At 40.1% G+C, this 18,403-nt stretch overlaps 1 protein-coding gene across 9 annotated transcripts in view; it reads right to left on the bottom strand.

The window, feature by feature from the left end:
* Positions 1 to 1,923: 1,923 nt before the first annotated feature.
* Positions 1,924 to 18,403, bottom strand: part of PSPC1 (paraspeckle component 1) — a 106,047-nt gene continuing 89,567 nt past the window's right edge. For 3 of the 9 annotated variants that reach the window (XR_007720784.1, XR_007720787.1, XR_007720788.1), the window contains 2 exons: positions 4,572 to 4,669; positions 1,924 to 2,818 (listed from right to left, as the gene is read on the bottom strand). Coding sequence is in view for 5 of the 9 variants with exons in the window: in XM_050766484.1 (XP_050622441.1) it covers positions 16,984 to 17,023 (40 nt within the window). In the remaining 4 variants the exon portion in view is untranslated. Of the gene's footprint in view, positions 4,670 to 10,227; positions 17,024 to 18,403 lie in introns of those variants that run through there. The other 6 variants (XM_050766485.1, XM_050766488.1, XM_050766490.1 and 3 more) reach the window with 3 other exon arrangements.

Genomic DNA, 18,403 nt, shown 5'->3' with positions numbered 1-18,403 from the left:
TTCTAGTAGACAGTGGCCACACATTCTGGAGATGGCAGTCACTTGTAAATGTGCTGTAGTCACTTGTACACTATGAGGCCTAAAGAATATTACAGGCTCACACCTATAATCCCAGTGCTTTGGAGGCTGAGGCTGGAGGATTGCTTAGGCCCAGGAGTTCGAGACCAGCCTGGGTAACACGGGGTGGAACACGCCTGTGGTCCCAGATACTCGGAGACTGAGGTGAAAGGATTGCTTGAGCCGGGGAGGTCAAGGCTGCAGGGAGCCATCAAAGGCTACTGCACTCCAGCCTGGGTGACAGAATGAGACCTTGTCTCAAAAAAAAAAAAAAAAAAAAAAAAAGTTTCTTGGGAGTCTCTACGTTTTTTTTGAAAAGCCAGATCTTGTGCCCTAGTTTTGAACACCAACTGGGAAGATGGAGCTTAGGTAACAGCGAAGCCTGGCTGCTGTGTGGGAGCCGCCGTCTTGTCTGGGAAGAGTTCTGCTGCTCAAGGCAAGCGTCAGTCGAGCTCAGGCTGGGTTATGGAGAAGGTGACAATTGTTTTGTTCCTCATTAGTTTATAATTGTATGAAATACGATTTTAATGAAAACTTTTCAGCATTCACGTTTGTGTAGATATTTCAGAGAACCATTTTTACTTTACATCCTAAAACTGCATTTTCCTATGGTTTTGTCAATAAAACTCTATGATGTTGGTCTGTTTCCTTTTATGTCTCAAGTCTCAAAACTTTAAAAGACAGTAGATATTTGTGGTTTTCTAGCTAAGTGAGGGCCGAGATTGGACTTTTTCAACTAAATTGAATCATACAGTATATCTGATTTCATAGCTTTCCGGGGGAACAGGGAGATCTGAGTTTGCAGTGCAGGTCAGGAGCAGTAAAGGAGACAGCAGGACTCCAGCTACAGATGTGAACAGTGTCAGGAACACGTGAGAAGGTGACCGACTGTTCATCAGGAAGGCAGGGCTGTCTAAGATACAAACCAAACAGGAATCGCCAAATAGTTCAAGTTATTGGGGAAAAAAGCCTGAGCAATGATCCCTCTGAAAAACAAAGCAGTTCTCAGGCAGCACCTTACCAAAAGGTTTATAGATGACGTTTAGAACTATAGGTCAAGGCCCAGGGCAACTTCGTGTAGGGTAAAGTGTGTGCAGCACAGCTTATGTGACCTAGTCATGTCACAGATCTCCTAGTCTTTTCCCCTGGAAAGCTATGAAGTCGGATACAGCACTAGGACATGATTCAGTTCACGGCCGAGGACAGGTGATCTCAGCACTGAGATCGCCATACATGGGATGCACGGCTGTGGCCAGACGCGCATCATGTCCTCTGCCATTGTTCCTTTCCACTGTCTACTTGGGTAAGGACAACATAATCTGGCTATTTACTAGCAACAGCACTCAGATCTAGTTTGCTGTAATGGCTGTAGTAGAAAGTACACTACACATTCTTTTGTCTGTTCTGCCAAAAATAGGGATTCTGGTAACATTGAATAACTACAATTAGACATGAGGAGTTTGGTTTCAGTCCAAAAATACACTATCCTCACAAGTCAATCCTATCTTGATTCTTAAATGTGGAGACTCTTACTCAGTAGAATGATCAGGAAAGTCTATTTGAAGCTCAGGTGCTACTTCCTGAGTTCCGCTTTGTGCTGCACTGTACACGTCGTACTGGGTAGCTTTGGAAGTGAAGCACCCTCCCAAACGAAGCAGACTGTTGGTGAGCATACACTAGTGCGGCGAGGCTTACAGGGCACTTGGCATGTGAACCAGGGGCCTGAGGAAGCACACACCGTGAAAGGCTGGATTGGATGCCCAGAATAAAAACAGTGGAGAAGCTCAAGGAGGATGATTAGCAAAACAAGGAAAAACAGGAAACATACAACAGACTGAAAAACCTGGGTCGCGAACTGACAAACGCTAAAGAAGTTCAAAATGTTCAATATTTTATGCAGTTAACGTGTCAAAGCTTTAAGTCTGAAGTTTTAGACTTGTCCCAAATCCTTGCTAAGTCAAGACCACTATGGAATTCACACTGCTTTCTATAGACTTCCACCGACTTGCAGCTAATGGTCCTTACATAGCAAAGCTGGGATTTCTAGACGTCTCCTTCTAGGTTCAGAAAAGCCTCATTGGGTAAGTGGCAAGACTGTGAAGACAGTGAAGTGGTTCACAATTCAGTCAAATGGGAACAAGATCAAGGACGCATTGGTCCTCCTGGCACCACTTTAGTTTTGAAGGTGACGCCTCCACGCATCCCCACAGCACGTTCGCCTTCCTGTGCCAACTCCCGCTATTTGCTTGCCTGAGCCAGTTCATGCTTCAGTAAAAACGATTTTTCTCCCAACAATGCCAGTTTGCTTATTCCCAACTTTGAGAGTTAACCCAAAATTGTGGGCTATGAGGGATGGTTTTTAAAAACCCTCTAATGGTTCCCAGTCAGAGCACTGAAAGGAGGGATTTGCTGGCTATTCTGAATTTGAGCATTGCTGCCATACTACCTTCCAGCGTGAGCCCCAGCGTGAGCTGGCAAGACCACCACACCAAGGAGTTGGTAACATCTTGATTTAATTTACAAATAAAAAGCCAAAACCCTCGATAAAAAGGAAAACTGCAGTTTACAATTATTCCAGAGATCATTTTTAACCACAGAAAATGTGCCCCTGTAGCATGTTTTTAAATGGAAAGTGCTATGATTGCCCAGACATCCATGAACTGCTTGTATGGAGTAAGAAATTCGTAAGTGAGGTAAGATTTGTTTTCTGTCTTGTTTCTTCCAGGTCACGAACAGGATATTTCCCACAAAATGTTTTGACCTGGAAAAGAGACAGAGTCTTCACTAGTAAACAGGATCTAATCTCCATAGTATATTTTTCTAAAGAAACAAGAGCTTTCAGTCCTAAAGTAATTTGCTAGACTAGAATCACTGACCGGCAGACCTAAATAAATTCAAGGTTCAATATTAAGATTGTTGAAGGAGGAAACTGTCATGGAAATGGCAATTTCTTAACTCTTTATAATAAAAGTAGATTCACTGTCACAAGAATTAAATATTTGGCATTTTAATAATTTTACTTTCTTTACATGTTTCTGGAGTGAACCGGTTTCTTTTCACTCACTTTGTTAGGAAGTAAAATCTATAAGAGGAGTTCTTTAACTGAAGTAACAGTATTCACATTTTTTAACCAAAATTTAAAAATCCTAAAGTTCCAATGACAAATCTACTTGATAAGCTTAAAATCTCTCTCCCCTTCTCTCTCAAGGCCACAGAATGCCACAGGCTTGATCTATGCCACAGATAGCTTATGTACACATTTTTCCTTTCCCATGTATTTCCTTACCCATATATGAGATTGGTTCTTTGGATTTTCAGAGACCTACATATACAGCAACTTGAAAGTTTAATTTCAATAAAATCTCCATAGACGATATAAAATTATTCTCTAGTTTCCATCCTCAAAATTTCTGTTGCATAGGCTGAGGGTGCGATTCAGAATGTACATTCTGAGGCTCCCAGATGACGATGCTGCTGGTCTAGGGCCCAGGCTTGAGAACCAAAGCCTGAGATTAACTTTCTAGAGCTGGGTATAGTATGCAAAACAGCTGTCACATTTTTGTGCTGCATGAGGTGTCAGATACTTTGAAAAGGTAAAATTTCTCAAAACTATGGAATACATCATCTCAAACCAAGTGCGCGCAAATCCTAGAAAAGAAACATCTTCATTAGTACACATGACCTAATCTTCACAGTTAAAACGGACTTTTCGACTTGCAGGAGTCTTTGTCCTGTGTGGGAGATCCTTCATTTCCAAGAAGCTCTCGGGCAACAGTCACTCCTGTCCCCAGAACCACTTGTAGCAGCAGCAAGAATAAGACAGAATAATGTTTAGTATCACCAGACAAAAGCTAGAAAAGAAATACACTTAATACTTTCTGGATCTATTAGAATGACAATGTACCCATGGGAATTTTGTTATAAAGACTGCATTAATGTTTCAATAATATTTTATGTGTGACGTAACAAAAGAACAGAAAAATTGTGACCCTTCTCCGAAAAAGTAGAAAGCAGAGGAGGAGGAATGCATCTGATTTTCTGATGCCATTTTTAAGATTACATACTTTCCAAAGGAACACAAGTTTAAAATTCTAAATTTGGAGATCATTAAAAATCAACAGGAAATTTTTTACAAAGACCTTTTTTTTCTCTCTCCTCACTCCAAGACATCTGTGATATGTCATTTCCCCTCTTAGTCCAGTTTTACCTGAAGACAAATCAATATACGCATTACACCAGTAAGGAAAGAGGAGGGCAAGGCAAAGCTTCAAGTCCCCTCTCGACTTGCTGAGAAACCAGCTGTGATGCCAGGGTTTCCTACCAAGACAGGCCACGCTGGAGAGGATTCAGCTTCAGCTATTAACTGTTCATAAATATTCTACTGACTCAAAACACTGGGACCATGACTTATGTTCATTACAGTCCACAGAATCAGGAAGAACTGACTAGAAAAAAACAGGAAGAAATGAATATTCGAGGCTCTGTTAGGAAACAATGAGCAGATACGGACTGACCTGAAAGGAGGTAGGATTCCAGTACTTCTGGTCTTAACTCCTGAATTACACTGCTAGCTGCACTTCATGTAACTTCAGCCATGTTTTCTTTTATCACCCTAGAAATACAATGAAATCAGATTTAGCCTTTTTAAAAACTGATTTCAATGAACAATGAGAGAAATCAGAGTTAACTCATTTCATAAAGTTTGTAACAGTAATTGAGATTTTGATGCCATTTAGTGCTGCGTGCTCTGATTACTTCCATTCAGTAAGGATTTTTTTAAATTCAAAGTACTTTCCATTTCCTCAAAGAACATCAACTGACTTAAAATTCAGCTTCATTTTATCTTCTACAGTAAACAGTATTAAGTCCCAAATACCAAATAATTTTTTTAACCAAATAATTTTCAGATCTGCTAATAATTTATTAAGAATTTATTTTGCTAAGTCCTTCCTTATTTCCACAAGCCCTCTTGTACAGATTGTTGATACTTCAGCACAACACAGCTTGAAACCTTGTAATGCAAAATCCCACAGAGGACCCTCACTCTAGGGTATTCTAGGGAATACAAATGTGTGTGTCGTGCTCAATCAGAAAAAGACTCTTACCCTAGTAAGACCTTGATCAACGTTCTTCAAAGAGCGTGTACCCAAAATATTTCAATAGAGGACAGGTTTATGTGTACTGTTATCCTTATATATGTTTTATAATATGCCTGAACTATTCATACAGTCACACACAATTGCATTTTGGGACACACAAACATACAGCTGTGTGCTCAATTTTCAACTGTTGGGGGTCCATGATCCAAAAATGTAAATCATTACCCTAGATCAGTGTTGTTAAAACCCACTTGGGTCTCAATTTGCCTGAGAATTGGATGAAGCCCGAAACTGTCCCCGCAAAAAGTGTATGTGAAACGCGTATGCAGAAACTGTCAAGACTGTGCCTGCAAGTAAAGGGGACCCACAGACACCCCAGTGCACTCCAGGAACCCAAGAGGACCCATGGGGTCCCTGTAATCAAATCTTTGGAGTTTTTGTTTTTGTTTTGAGAGAGGGTCTTGCTTTGTCACCCAGGCTAGAGTACCAGTGGCATGAACATGGCTCGCTGCAGCCTCATCTTCCCAGGCTCAAGCAATCCTCCTGCCTCAGCCTCCCAGGTAGCTGAGACTACAGGTGCACAACACCACACCCAGCTAGTAGTTGTATTTTTTTGTAGAGATGTGATTCTACCATGTTGTCCAGGCTCATATGGAACTCCTAAGCGCAGGCAATCCTCCAGCCTTGGCTTTCCAAAGTGCTAGGAATACAGGTGTGAGCCAACATGCCTGGCCTGTAAGAATTTTTTAAAACAAGGTATGGCATAAATGAACAAAAAATTATTTTTTATATATTTCCACCAGCACTTGGCATACTATCTACTCTTGTATGCAAGCTCTGAATTTATAGACTCTGTATTCTTATACTCAACCGTGGATTGAAAATGCAGTTAGAAGCCAGGCACGGTGGCTCACGCCTGTAATCCCAGCACTTTGGGAGGCTGAGGTGGGCAGATCACTTGAGTCCAGGAATTTGAGAACAGCCTGGACAACATGGCAAAGTCCCGTCTCTACAAAAAATACAAAAATTGGCCACACGTGGTGGTACATGCCTGTTGTCCCACATAATTGGCAGCTGAAGCAGGAGGATCGTTTGAGCCCACGATGTGGAGGTTGAAGTGAGCTGAGACCACACCACTGCACTCCAGCGTGGGCTACAGAGCAAGACCCTTTCTCGGAAAAAAAAAAAAAAAAAAAAAAAGGACAGAGAGAGAGAGAGACAGAGAAAGAAAATGTAGTTAGGCCTCCAGTGGTTGTGTCTATACTGAACATGTATAGACTTTGTTCCTTGTCGTTATTCCCTAAACAATATAACTGCATAGCATTGACGCTGTATGGGGTATTATAAGTAACATGTAATTTAAAGCATATAGGAGGATGTGCACAGGATATGTGAAATACTACAGTATTTTATGTCAGAAACTTCAGGATCTGCAGATTTTGATATTCAGGGGGGCAGAAGCAACCTCCTAGGAAATGGAGGAACAACTGTTTATGCCTTTGGTACAGTAAAGGCTGACAAGAAAAATAAACAGAACCATAAACCAAACCGGACAACAGGATCACTTAATCCTTCTCAGTAACATCAGGATTACTCAAAACTTCAAGCATTCTCAGCTTCTCAAATATGTGAACACTCAATTTATAAACCATTACTAAAACCTAGAAAAGTAATTTCCAGAATTTAGCCAAGTTTTTTTTTTTTTTTTTTAATGAGACAGAGTCTTGCTCTATCGCCCAGGCTGGAGTGCAGTGGAGCGAGCTCGGCTCACTGCAAGCTCCGCCTCCCGGGTTCAGGCCATTCTCCTGCCTCAGCCTCCTGAGAAGCTGGGACCACAGGCGCCACCATGCCCGGCTAATTTTTTGTATTTTTAGTGGAGACGGGGTTTCACCGTGTTAACCAGGATGGTCTCGATCTCCTGACCTTCGTGATCCGCCCGCCTCAGCCTCCCAAAGAGCTGGGATTACAGGCATGAGCCACCACGCCCGGCCAGAATTTAGCCAAGTTTTAGTTGTCAATATTTAATTTCAATTTTTAAAATTTTTCCTTTTTTTTTTTTTTTTTGAGACGGAGTCTCGCTCCATCGCCCAGGCTGGAGTGCAGTGGCACGATCTCTGCTTACGGCAAACTCCGCCTCCCGGGTTCCCGCCATTCTCTTGCCTCAGCCTCCCGAGTAGCTGGGACTACAGGCGCCGCCACCACGCCCGGCTAGTTTTTTTGTATTTTTAGTAGAGATGGGGTTTCACCATGTTAGCCAGGATGGTCTCGATCTCCTGACCTTGTGATCCGCCTGCCTCGGCCTCCCAAAGTGCTGGGATTACAGGCGTGAGCCACCATGCTCGGCCAATTTTTAAATTTTTATTGATTTATTTATTGAAATGGAGTCTCACTCTGTCACCCAGGCTGGAGTACAGTGGGGTGTTCTCAGCTCACTGCAACTTTCACCTCCCGGGTTCAAATGATCCTCCTGCCTCAGCTGCCCACGTAGCTGGGACTATAGGTGCATGCTACTACGCTCAGCTAATTTTTGTATTTTTAGTAGAGATGGGGTTTCACCATGTTGGCTAGGCTGGTCTGGAACTCCTGACCTCAGGTGATCCACCAGCCTCAGCCTCCCAAAGTGCTGGGATTATAGGTGTGAGTCACCACGCCCGGCCCAATATTTAATTTTTAAAAGGGTAATTTTTTCTTATTACTTGTATTCAAAATTTGACAAGTTATTAGAGTTCTGTTTAGTCTTACAAAAAAAGTGACAAGGCTGATGGTACACTGCATTGTAATCAACCATAATAAAACCATCACAATGAGCTACCACACAAGTACATCTATTCAATGATACTCATGCATTTCAAAATATGTGAAGTCCTAGAAAGCTAAGACAAAGACAGCACTTAATATTCCTCATTCTGAAGAACAGCGTCTCCATCAAAGTGATACTGCCAAATACAAAAAAAAACAACCACCAATAATCAAATTAAAAGAAAAGGTCTCCTTTAAGTGAAATCCTAAAAGTATAACTGTAACAACCATACGACGCCACCTTGAACACAGGCCTGTCTTTAATTTCAGAGTAAAATTGGGTCACTAAGAACTGCACACACATTAACGGCAGATTTTATCCTCATGCCAAAACATCTGAACAAGAGCGAGTGAAAAAAGGCCCCTCTAACCACCCCGTAAGATTGAATAGACATTTTTCATATGGTCGGAAATGTAAACAGTCAATACCACACATACTTCTCTGTGACTTAAAGAATAAAACATTAAAATACAAGGCTGTGCACAGTGGCTCACGCCTGTAATCCCAGCACTTTGGGAAGTCGACACAGGAGGCCTGCTTGAGGCCAGGAGTTTGAGACCAGTGTGGGCAACACAGGGAGATGACTCTACAAAAAATGTAAAAATTAGCTGAGTGTGGTGGCACACACAGGTCGTCCTGGCTACTTGGGAGACTGAGATGGGAGAATCACTTGAGCCCAGGAGCTCAAGGCTCCAGTGAGCTATGATCATGCCACTGCACTCCAGCCTGGGTGACAGAGTGAGAATCTATCTCTAACAAAGAATAAAACAAAATGTAAAGATATTTTTAAATACAGAAGCCCCATTCTTTTGAGAATGGTAAACTATGTAATATTGGATGTAACATTCTCCCAGCCTTTGAGTAAAAGAAGATACTCTTTTCCCTGAAGACACAAGGTCTACTATTATTCATGTATTACATGTTATATGTTACGTAATATATAAATTATATATAATAGAAGTCCTAAGGAATGAATGTATAAAATACAGATAATAGATGACCTAATGAGCATCAAGGCTGAGTTGTTCAAATTACAACATATATGAATTGTAAAACTTGAAGAAACAGGATTTTAACAATGGCATGTTGAAAGATGCCCTAAAAGGCAAGTATTTCCTGTGAGGCAGACACCTGTTGTGCTGAGCCACAGGGACCAGCATTCTTTTAACCAGCATGTTCACTGTTCAACAGCAGGGTTTCCCTTTGGAGAAAGGTATGCTCTGAAGTCTGCAGATTTTGGAGGGGTAGGGATTTCCATGTTATCTAACATAACCACCAGAGAAATCTTATACAGAGGAGTGTTTACAACTGAATATGATCCTTTGCCTTCATGACAAAGGCACAGATCACAACACTGGCTGCTAAAGCAATAAATAAACTAAATGCTATTACAAGCAATTCATAGCTGTCAAAATATACAGTGTTACCTTTCACCAAAGCTGTTCTATTCTAGTGTTAACTGGAAGATTCTCTTTAAGCAACAAAGAATGTATTTTCAACAGAGTATAAAGAAATAGAGAAGACTCAGTGAATGATATAGCAAAAGAATAAGGCAAAAAATTCAAAAGCCAACATTTTCCAAGAAAACTTGAGAAAACGCCTATGAAAGCAACAAACATGAAAGAACTTGACAACAGATCCACAAGGTCATACTACTTTTTGATGTAATATAACTTCAATAGATGAACAAATTATTTAACATATTAAAATATAATTTCAGTTAATTGGACAACTAACTGGATGATGTTTTAATACAAAAGTTCCATCTTTCAGCTGATATTTTGTAAGAAGCAAAAATCTGTAATATGAACATTCAATTCTGGATTCCCAATATCATCTGGCTTCTCAGAATTCTAATAAAGCTATCTATGCTTAAACTCATTTTCACATTCACAGATTACACATAGGTCAATGAGTTTTAACAGCAAACGGCAATGAAACCACAAAAGTCAGTTAAATAGCAATATGGGTGTACGGTGATCAAAGAAAAAGCAGGAATACTTTACAAAGCGGGTGGCTGAATGGCCAAAAAAAAAAAAAAGTATACAAAGGGTACTCAACATCTTAAGTTATTGGAAAATGTTCACAATGTCAGGCTCACTAAAACAAGTTATGAGGAAAAGCAAATGAAAACCACAATGAGACATATTCACCGAAATGGCTAAAATTAACATGACTGACAGTATGAAGTGTTGTCAAGGATGCAGAGGAACAGAAATCTTATACATTGCTCACGGGAAAAGAAAACAGGACAGGCCCTTTAGAAAGAAACATATTAATAGAACCTGCCCTAGACTGACAGCGTGGCTCACAAGTGTAATCCCAGCACTCTGGGAGGCCGAGGTGGGAGAATCACTTGAGCCCAGGAGTTCAAGACCAACCCGGGTAACACAGCAAGAGACCTTGTCTCTCACTGAAAAAAAAAATTAGCCAGATGCAGTGGCACACGCCTGTATTCCCAGTTACTCGGGAGGCTGAGGGTGGAATGTCCAGAAGCTCAGGGCTGCAGTGAGCTATGATCGCACGACTGTACTCCAGCCTGGGTGACAGAGTGAGATCCTGTCTCAAAAGAGAAAGAAAGAAAGAAAGAAACTGCCCTATACTAAGAAACATAAGCTCCTCTCTACTCAGCGATACCGAACCTAGGAATTTTCCCCAAGAGAAATGAATGCATGATGACCTGTACCAGAGTGTTCACAGTAGCTTTATTCACAACAGCCCCAAAATGAAAACTGCCCCAAGAGCGTATCAACAGAAAACTAGAAAAACAAAATGTGACATATTCATTGAATGACACGTCATTGAGCAGAATGAGAACCAAGTACTGATAGATGCAGCAACACAGATGAATTTCCAAAACATTATGTGAAGTGGAAGAAGCTGGAGAGAAAAAAAGAGTGCATACTGTACCACTCCATTTCTATGAAATTCTAAAACGGATTTATCACTGGTGATCAATACACGACAGTGACATCCTCTGACATAGGACGGATTGACTACAAAGGAGCTCATAAGACCTTACGTTTCTGAAAACTGAGTCACACTGAACAAAATTCAAAAAGTCTGAATAACTGACAGGCTAACCCTAAATTTTAAAAAGCAAAATTTTACATTTTCTTAAAGAGAAAATTATTTGTAAGTTCATGTAGCAACTCAACGTTGAGAAATAAATACCTAAAATAAGGCCACGTTCAAACACAGGAATCATTTATAAATATTAAAAATAACACTGACGTTTAGATAAATATTAAAGAAAAATTAAACATTGCAGTTAGAATGTTAACCTTTTCAGGAAAAAAAAAATACATGTATATATGCCATCTTTTCCTCTTAAGATTATATGGTAACGTTTCCTGTAAGTTATCAAATGTGAAGTTCAGCAAAGACTCATAGTTGAATAAAGTACAATTTGATGATTTTATCAAACATAGTTAATGACCTCAAAGGAAAAATTAACTCCATTTCAAGTGTCCAGACTTGCAAAATACCAAATTCTAGAGAAAAGATTGAAATGGATCTTAAAATACCTGTCTGCTTTATCTGCAAGGCAACTGTAGTGAGGCAAGTGCTAGTTAGGAAGTGAAACATGTCACTGAAAATTTTCAACCTTAATTTTGTCCCCAAATCCCTACAAAGGCATCTCAAAAACAAAATCCAGAATTATATTCTTGTGATCACACGAATTTCTCAAGCATAATAGAAAAAACAAAACAAAAACAGTCAAGAGAAAAACTACCATTGATCACTGCATAATCAAGGTAAGTTTTTAAAACCATGCTGGACTATAGTAACAATAAATTGCATTTTTTAATTCAAGAAATTATTATGAACTTACCTGAACAGCCTCCACTATTTTCTTTAAAAGTTCAATATTTCAAGTAAATTACTGCCACAGCCAAGAATCCCAATGTTACTTATTTAATGTATCAATCATGTTCATATATCATGAAAAGCCGCTGGAAACAAATTGTCAAATAATATTCAATAGTTTATTTTACACCACATACGTAAAACCATTTAAAAACAGCACCTCAATGTTACTTATTTTGAAGATAACATGTATATCAAATTAGGAAAAATATTTCTTGCAGAATCCATTACATACTCATGTGCATTAAATAATACCAAAATGTTGTGTTGGGGGTCATTACTCCAATATCACTGCAGTGTTATGTGCTGATCATCTGTTTAAATGCAGGGGAAACAGGTGCTAACCCAAATCCGTGACGAGGTCTGATGACCAGCCTCAGTCAGGATCCTTTCTTCTGCTGCCCCATCTGGCATGAACTCTCACTGGGGACCACTTGAACTCTCACTGGGGAACACTACTTGTGAATTACAAGTGTATCCAATAACTGTATTTACATGAAAATACATTAGGATCATTACATGTTTTAATGGTTTGCTTTAACATAGAATGACAACACATCTTCTAAAAAGAGACTAAAGTCTAAAAACAGAAGGCAAGTTTAAAAAGTATCTTTCACATTTTATAAATGTACAAAATTTCATTTATTGGCTGCCACAAAGTTTGAGCAATTTAGACTCTATAGACCAGATTAATAGGTAACAGAAAAACAAAGTATAAGAAAAGCCGTAACATGTAGTTGTAAATCTACCATGTCAAATTTTTCCTGCCTTCACATCATTGTAAATGCAGGCGCTTCCCCTCAGCAAAGCTGCATGGCACTGCGCCTCATCACAGCCCAGCACAGCCCTTGGCCCTTGGTAAGGCATTATTAACAGCACATCTGTAAGCGCCACGTGAACCTCAGAATTTCCTGCAGTCCCTTTGTTAGAACACAGACTATTTCCCATTTTCAGTCATAATCAGGGCTCATTAAAAGCACTCCCAATAATTTTGCAGTGATCATTTCAGGAAAAACTATGTGGTATAAAGAAATCCTATTTTGATTCTGCTAATAACTTGTTCATCTTAGACAAATGGCCTGTTCACTAATTCAACAAAAGCACAGAAAGCACCTCTAGGAGAGTATTCACACCTTAAGGAGGTCTCCCTGAACATCTCAGAAGGCCTGAAGATTGTGTATTAGATAACAGTAATTCAATCTAACAGAAAGAGCACTGGAATTTAACTCCAGATAATGTAACATAAAAATGCACAATCGCCACTAGTGTAGCAGCAAGAGCAGAGGAAGCAGGCAATAAGCAGGTTCTCCAGTCAAGAGGAGACTGGAATAAGAGGGTGAGATAAATAGGGAATTTTGACCATTTTAGTTTCCTTCTGTGGTCATCTATTTATACACCCAAATCCCTAACAAAAAAACTTACAATGACCTCAAGGTTAAAACTCAGACTTGAGTTTCTCATTTCCCAGTTTCCTTTCCTACAGCTGTGGGTTCCATAGACAACCACCCTTGACATGTCTTCGGAGGCATCGTATCCAGCAGTTTTTGTCATTAATATACACAGACATGCTTTATTTTCGGCCATTACCGCTATATGCATTTTATTCTCTCTCCCCTTACATATTTATCTGCCAACAGGGATCTTTGCAGACAAAGCCACCATCACCTCTTTCAACTCTCCTAACTGATCTAAGTGCTTTGATTCTCGCTCTCCTCCAGTCAATTATCCATTAAATAGCTAACCTAATTCCTTTCTAAAAAAATAAGCTGGCCGGGCGTGGTGGCTCACGCCTGTAATCCCAGCACTTTGGCAGGACGAGGTGGGTGGATCACCTGAGGTCAGGAGTTTGAGACCATCCTGACCAACATGGAGAAACCCCATCTCTACTAAAAACACAAAATTAGCTGGTTGTGGTGGCGCATGCCTGTAATCCCAGCTACTCGGGAGGCTGAGGCAGGAGAATCGCTTGAACCCAGGAGGCAGAGGTTGAGGTGAGCCGAGACTGCACCACTGCACTCCAGCCTGGTGACAAAAGTGAGACTCCGTCTCGGCGCGCTACATCGTATCATAACCCGGGCCAAGTCTCTCTGCTGAATTCCCATTTTATTCAGGGAAAAAAACTCCCAACTACTTACCATGGCATTGCTCCACATCTTGCATTTTCAACAGAGCAATCCCTCTCCCAAGGGGGAGAAAATTACTTAGGGGAGGGAGAGGACAAAACTCGTACTTTTTATGTACGCAGCACCGATTTCACAGACAGACTCATAATCATCCAGTTATCCAGGTTGTCAACATCTCAGCGGAGGGGGGTCAATTAGAAAAAAATGTCTAAAAGGCCTTCTGTGGAGGAAGTGATCATGAAAAAAAGTTGAGACATGTGGATGTATTAAGAATATATACAAATATATCTATGACTACAGAAACTTCTGGAAGGATACGACAGAAATTAGTAACAGTGGTTGCCCCTGGATAGAGAAGTTGGATGGCTGTTAGATGATACTGAGAAATTTACTATCATTCTGCATCACTTTGTATCTTGATTTCTGTGTGCCAGGTGCACATTACTATTCCAAAAATTCAAAAATATAGTTTATGTATAAACAGTATTTGAAGGCTGTTGTTTTTTATTAGGTATTCTTCTAACGTGCGATAATGTAATAAAAATTATTTCTAGATCTCAAAGGAGGATCTGAATGATGGCTATAATGAAGGGCCTATTTAGGTAACTTTTAAGTTTGAGGAATAAGAGAATGGGGTTAGTCCACTTAGCGTTTCTGTATTTCCTCATGTTGGCCACTGACCAAGCATGAATAAACCCATCTTTAGGGCTGGGCACGGTGGCTCATGCCTGTAATCCCTGCACTTTGGGAGGCGGAGGTGGGTGGATCATCTGAGGTCGGGAGTTCGAGACCAGCCTGGCCAACATGGTGAAACCCCCTCTCTACTAAAAATAGGAAAAAAAATAGCTGGGCATAGTGGTGCACTCCTGTAATCCCAACTACTCGAGAAATCGAGATGGGAGAATCGTTTCAACCCGGGAGGCAGAGGTTGTGGTGAGCCGAAATCGTGCCACTGCACACCAGCCTGGGCAACAGAGTAAAACTCCAACTCAAAAAATTTAAATTAATATTAAAAAATAATGCCATCTTTAGTATATGTTACATGTACACTTCTTTGGGATGTGCGTTTCTGTAACTCATCAATGCAACTGCGGTGTTCTATGGAGCTTCAACAGTTTCCATGTATTCCAGTACAAGACTCAAAGTCACCAAGTCCTGCAGGGGACACTGAAATCACTCTCTGTGGATGTACAGAGGGCATCTCAGCCCCCTAACCTACATACATTTGACACTGGCAAATGTTTTGTGTCTCATATTTTCGTTTATCAATTGCTGCTTACTTTACTGACAATTCTCTAGCCAAGATCTTTTCCCCGAGCATCAGGATTTCCTGTGCTGAACCCACTTTCTAGATGGCACAGGGCCCCAACCTTTCCATCTGCCCTTTCTCCTCCTCTTCTCAGCAGCACCAAAAAAACTGTCATTTGGTTGTTTCAAACTGTCATCCTTGCCTTCTTTCTTCCACATAAATCCCCTATATTAAGTTGACCACCCAGTTGTGACTATATCATAATCAACCCACGTCTTGATTTCTGCCCTTCTTCTCCATTCCACTATCCCACATCTCAACTGCTCTCGCTTCCTGTAGTTAAGGCCATTCAATGCATCCTGCTGCCAATCACTAGGTATCTGAAATAGCAATCTGACTACTGTCGTTCTCTTGCCAAAAATCTCCTGATTTTTGTAATGGGTCTTTATCACAGAGTAAGATTCCGGATTTGTTTTACAGCCTCATTTTGGGTTCCTACCAGCTCTCTGCACATTTATAAAACTGTCAGCCTTTGCTCACAGTGGCCCACTCTGATCATATCTACTCCCCAAAACAGATAGAGCTCATTTGAAGTTGATACCTAGGTATTTCTACCTCCCCAAATCTCTGGACACACTCACTAAGATAGACACTAGTTCCCCTTTTGTTCTGAATGGTTATCTAATCCTCCCACCTCCAAACAAGAGCATTTTATGAAAATCCTTCCCAATTATTGTATCTTACATGCATTTCTCTTTGTCAAACTCCCCGTAACACACTGACATTGGGCAACAGGTTTCATGTGTAATCCGTCAAGGTACCAAAGTGTACCTAGCACTACTACTGAACTGTACACACAGCAGGTGATTCCTACAGATAATGGGATACTAGATAACCTCCTGTCACACGATGCTCTAAAAGCTGATGAAAACAAGATGCGTGCTTTATTGAGAACAAGATTCCAACACTTATTTTGTACTGTGTATTCTTGAATTTCTCCTTCCGCCTGCCTCTCAATTCATGCACATGTAAGACAAGTCTCAAGCTGACTATTAAAAGTGCTAATACCATTATTGATGTTGATCATCCTTTTCTTTCCCCCTTAGATCTTTTCTGCATTGCTTCATAATTAATGTGCTGTCTTCTAACGTTTAGCACTTGTTTGGAGTTGCTGGAAGACAGGAGCACCTCATATCTACCCGACACTGGCTGCGTTTATCTTCCATGGAGCAAATCCTTGCTGGATGGAGCTTATATTCCATGCCACCCAGACCTACTGTAGAATCAGTTATTCCTAATCTATGACTTGAGCGTCTACTAACTCAGCTCAAGCAATCCAGGCCCTTCACAAATATAACAATGACATAATCTCTTGCAATTCATGTATGGACCCTATGGATTGTTTAGAAACCATTCATTTTGTTGACCAAATACACTGTTTGCTTATTAGTTTATATGGCATCAAAGAAAGATTCACATTAAATTAGCATTTTAATATATGTTACTTTTAATGATGCGATAGACTCTTAAAAAAAAAAAAAAAGAAAAAAAGAAACTCATTGTAGTATTTCCACACTAGCACCCAGGCTATTTTATGTGTCAGCGTGTGCACTAGCCAAAGGAAAATAACTATTAAAGCACAAACAGAAAACTTATAGTCAACTGTCAACATCAGCTGTCAAGTGTTCATTTAATGATAATCCAGCCAAGAGCACATTCAACCCAGAGAAGCACTGAGGTCTGAAGGGCACAGTTCTGCTCCGGCTGCTCTAAACAGCAGCCAGTTCAGACTGGGGCAGGAGAAGGCAGGCCTCCAGAGGGAAGCCTAGGGTGAAGACAAAAACAAAATAAACACAGGATGATAATGAGTAGGCAAAATTAAGGAACTGGGAAAGACACTGAACACGGGGAAAACACACATGAAAACTGTATGTGATCAAATGTATATTTCATACTAGATTAGCTATATAGAAAAAAAATGAGTTTGGGGAAACTAGAGTTGATTCCATTTATTTATGCTCCAAAAGTACTTAAGACTATATATACTACCACAATGTGATTATTAACCAAAACTGTAAAATAATGTCAACTGGAACATTTAAAAACCCTTTGCATATGCTGAATTACACATAATCCCAAGTTTTCATCATCTCTTGTCAAGAAGAGAAGAAAAAACAATGCTTCTTGCAGAGGTCAGGTCCCCAGACTTGGTGGCATTCCCATTCTTCCTAACTTGTACTTACTATAAAATAGAGAGCCCAGGATGCTGAAAAGAATATAACTGACATATTTCACAAGCAGAGACTAAAATCAAAATGCAGGAACTGAGTAATGTCTACCATATAACTAAGAAAAATGTTAATCTGGTCTGTTCTTAGAAAACATTTGAAATCACCATATGTAAAAGCAATCCAAAAAAGCAATGTCGATTTTACAGGTAGTGTTTTAAATTCCTGTAACTCATCCAACTGAACATAATAAATATGAGGGCAAAGACCATGATAAAGGAAACAAGCAACTGAAAAAAGGATGGGGCAGAGGGAAACCGGTAACTCTTAAGAACTCCTCACAGTACCTGAGTAACTATCCACTCATAAACAGGAACCATTAACGTGAAATACCAAGTCTCAAACCATTAATTACATGCTTTTTCTCCTCCCAGTATTTGTAGAAGAGTTTCTCAATCTATGTTGGTACAATATATTCAATGTATCAAAACCTGAGAGGATTAGGTGTCCTCTTCATCACATACAATTCTTACTGAATTATTTCTTCTGCAAATCTTAGCCACACTGTCATCTTAAAGTTCAATTACTGGAAGAATTAACTAGACCATCAATGTCTGAAGAAGTATATATAATGATCACCTATAGAAACTATATATGGATAATCACATCAACAATGAGTTCTAGTTGTTACATTTTGCTAGAAGACCCTTCTGATCATTTCCTGATGAGCTGCTCGTAGCAGTGAACCTCTCCCATTTGTGTTGGTTGTTTTTTTCTTCAATGTATAACAAAGGAAGAAAAGGCGTGAGAGAAAAAATACAGAAACTTATAAAACCAGTAGCCTTCATTTAAAACTCAATTAGAAAAAGTCTACTTTCCTGGAGAAACCTCAGGTAGGCGTTTTAAACTTACTTCCAGGTCCTCTGGTCTTCTTACCGCTTGGGTTCCACCAAGACCAAACGCCATTGTATTTGGTA

This window comes from Macaca thibetana, chromosome 17, assembly GCF_024542745.1.
Source record: "Macaca thibetana thibetana isolate TM-01 chromosome 17, ASM2454274v1, whole genome shotgun sequence".
NCBI classification, from domain to species: domain Eukaryota; kingdom Metazoa; phylum Chordata; class Mammalia; order Primates; family Cercopithecidae; genus Macaca; species Macaca thibetana.
Note: the sequence above shows the minus strand (reverse complement) of the source record. Positions and strands in the feature narration are given on the sequence as shown.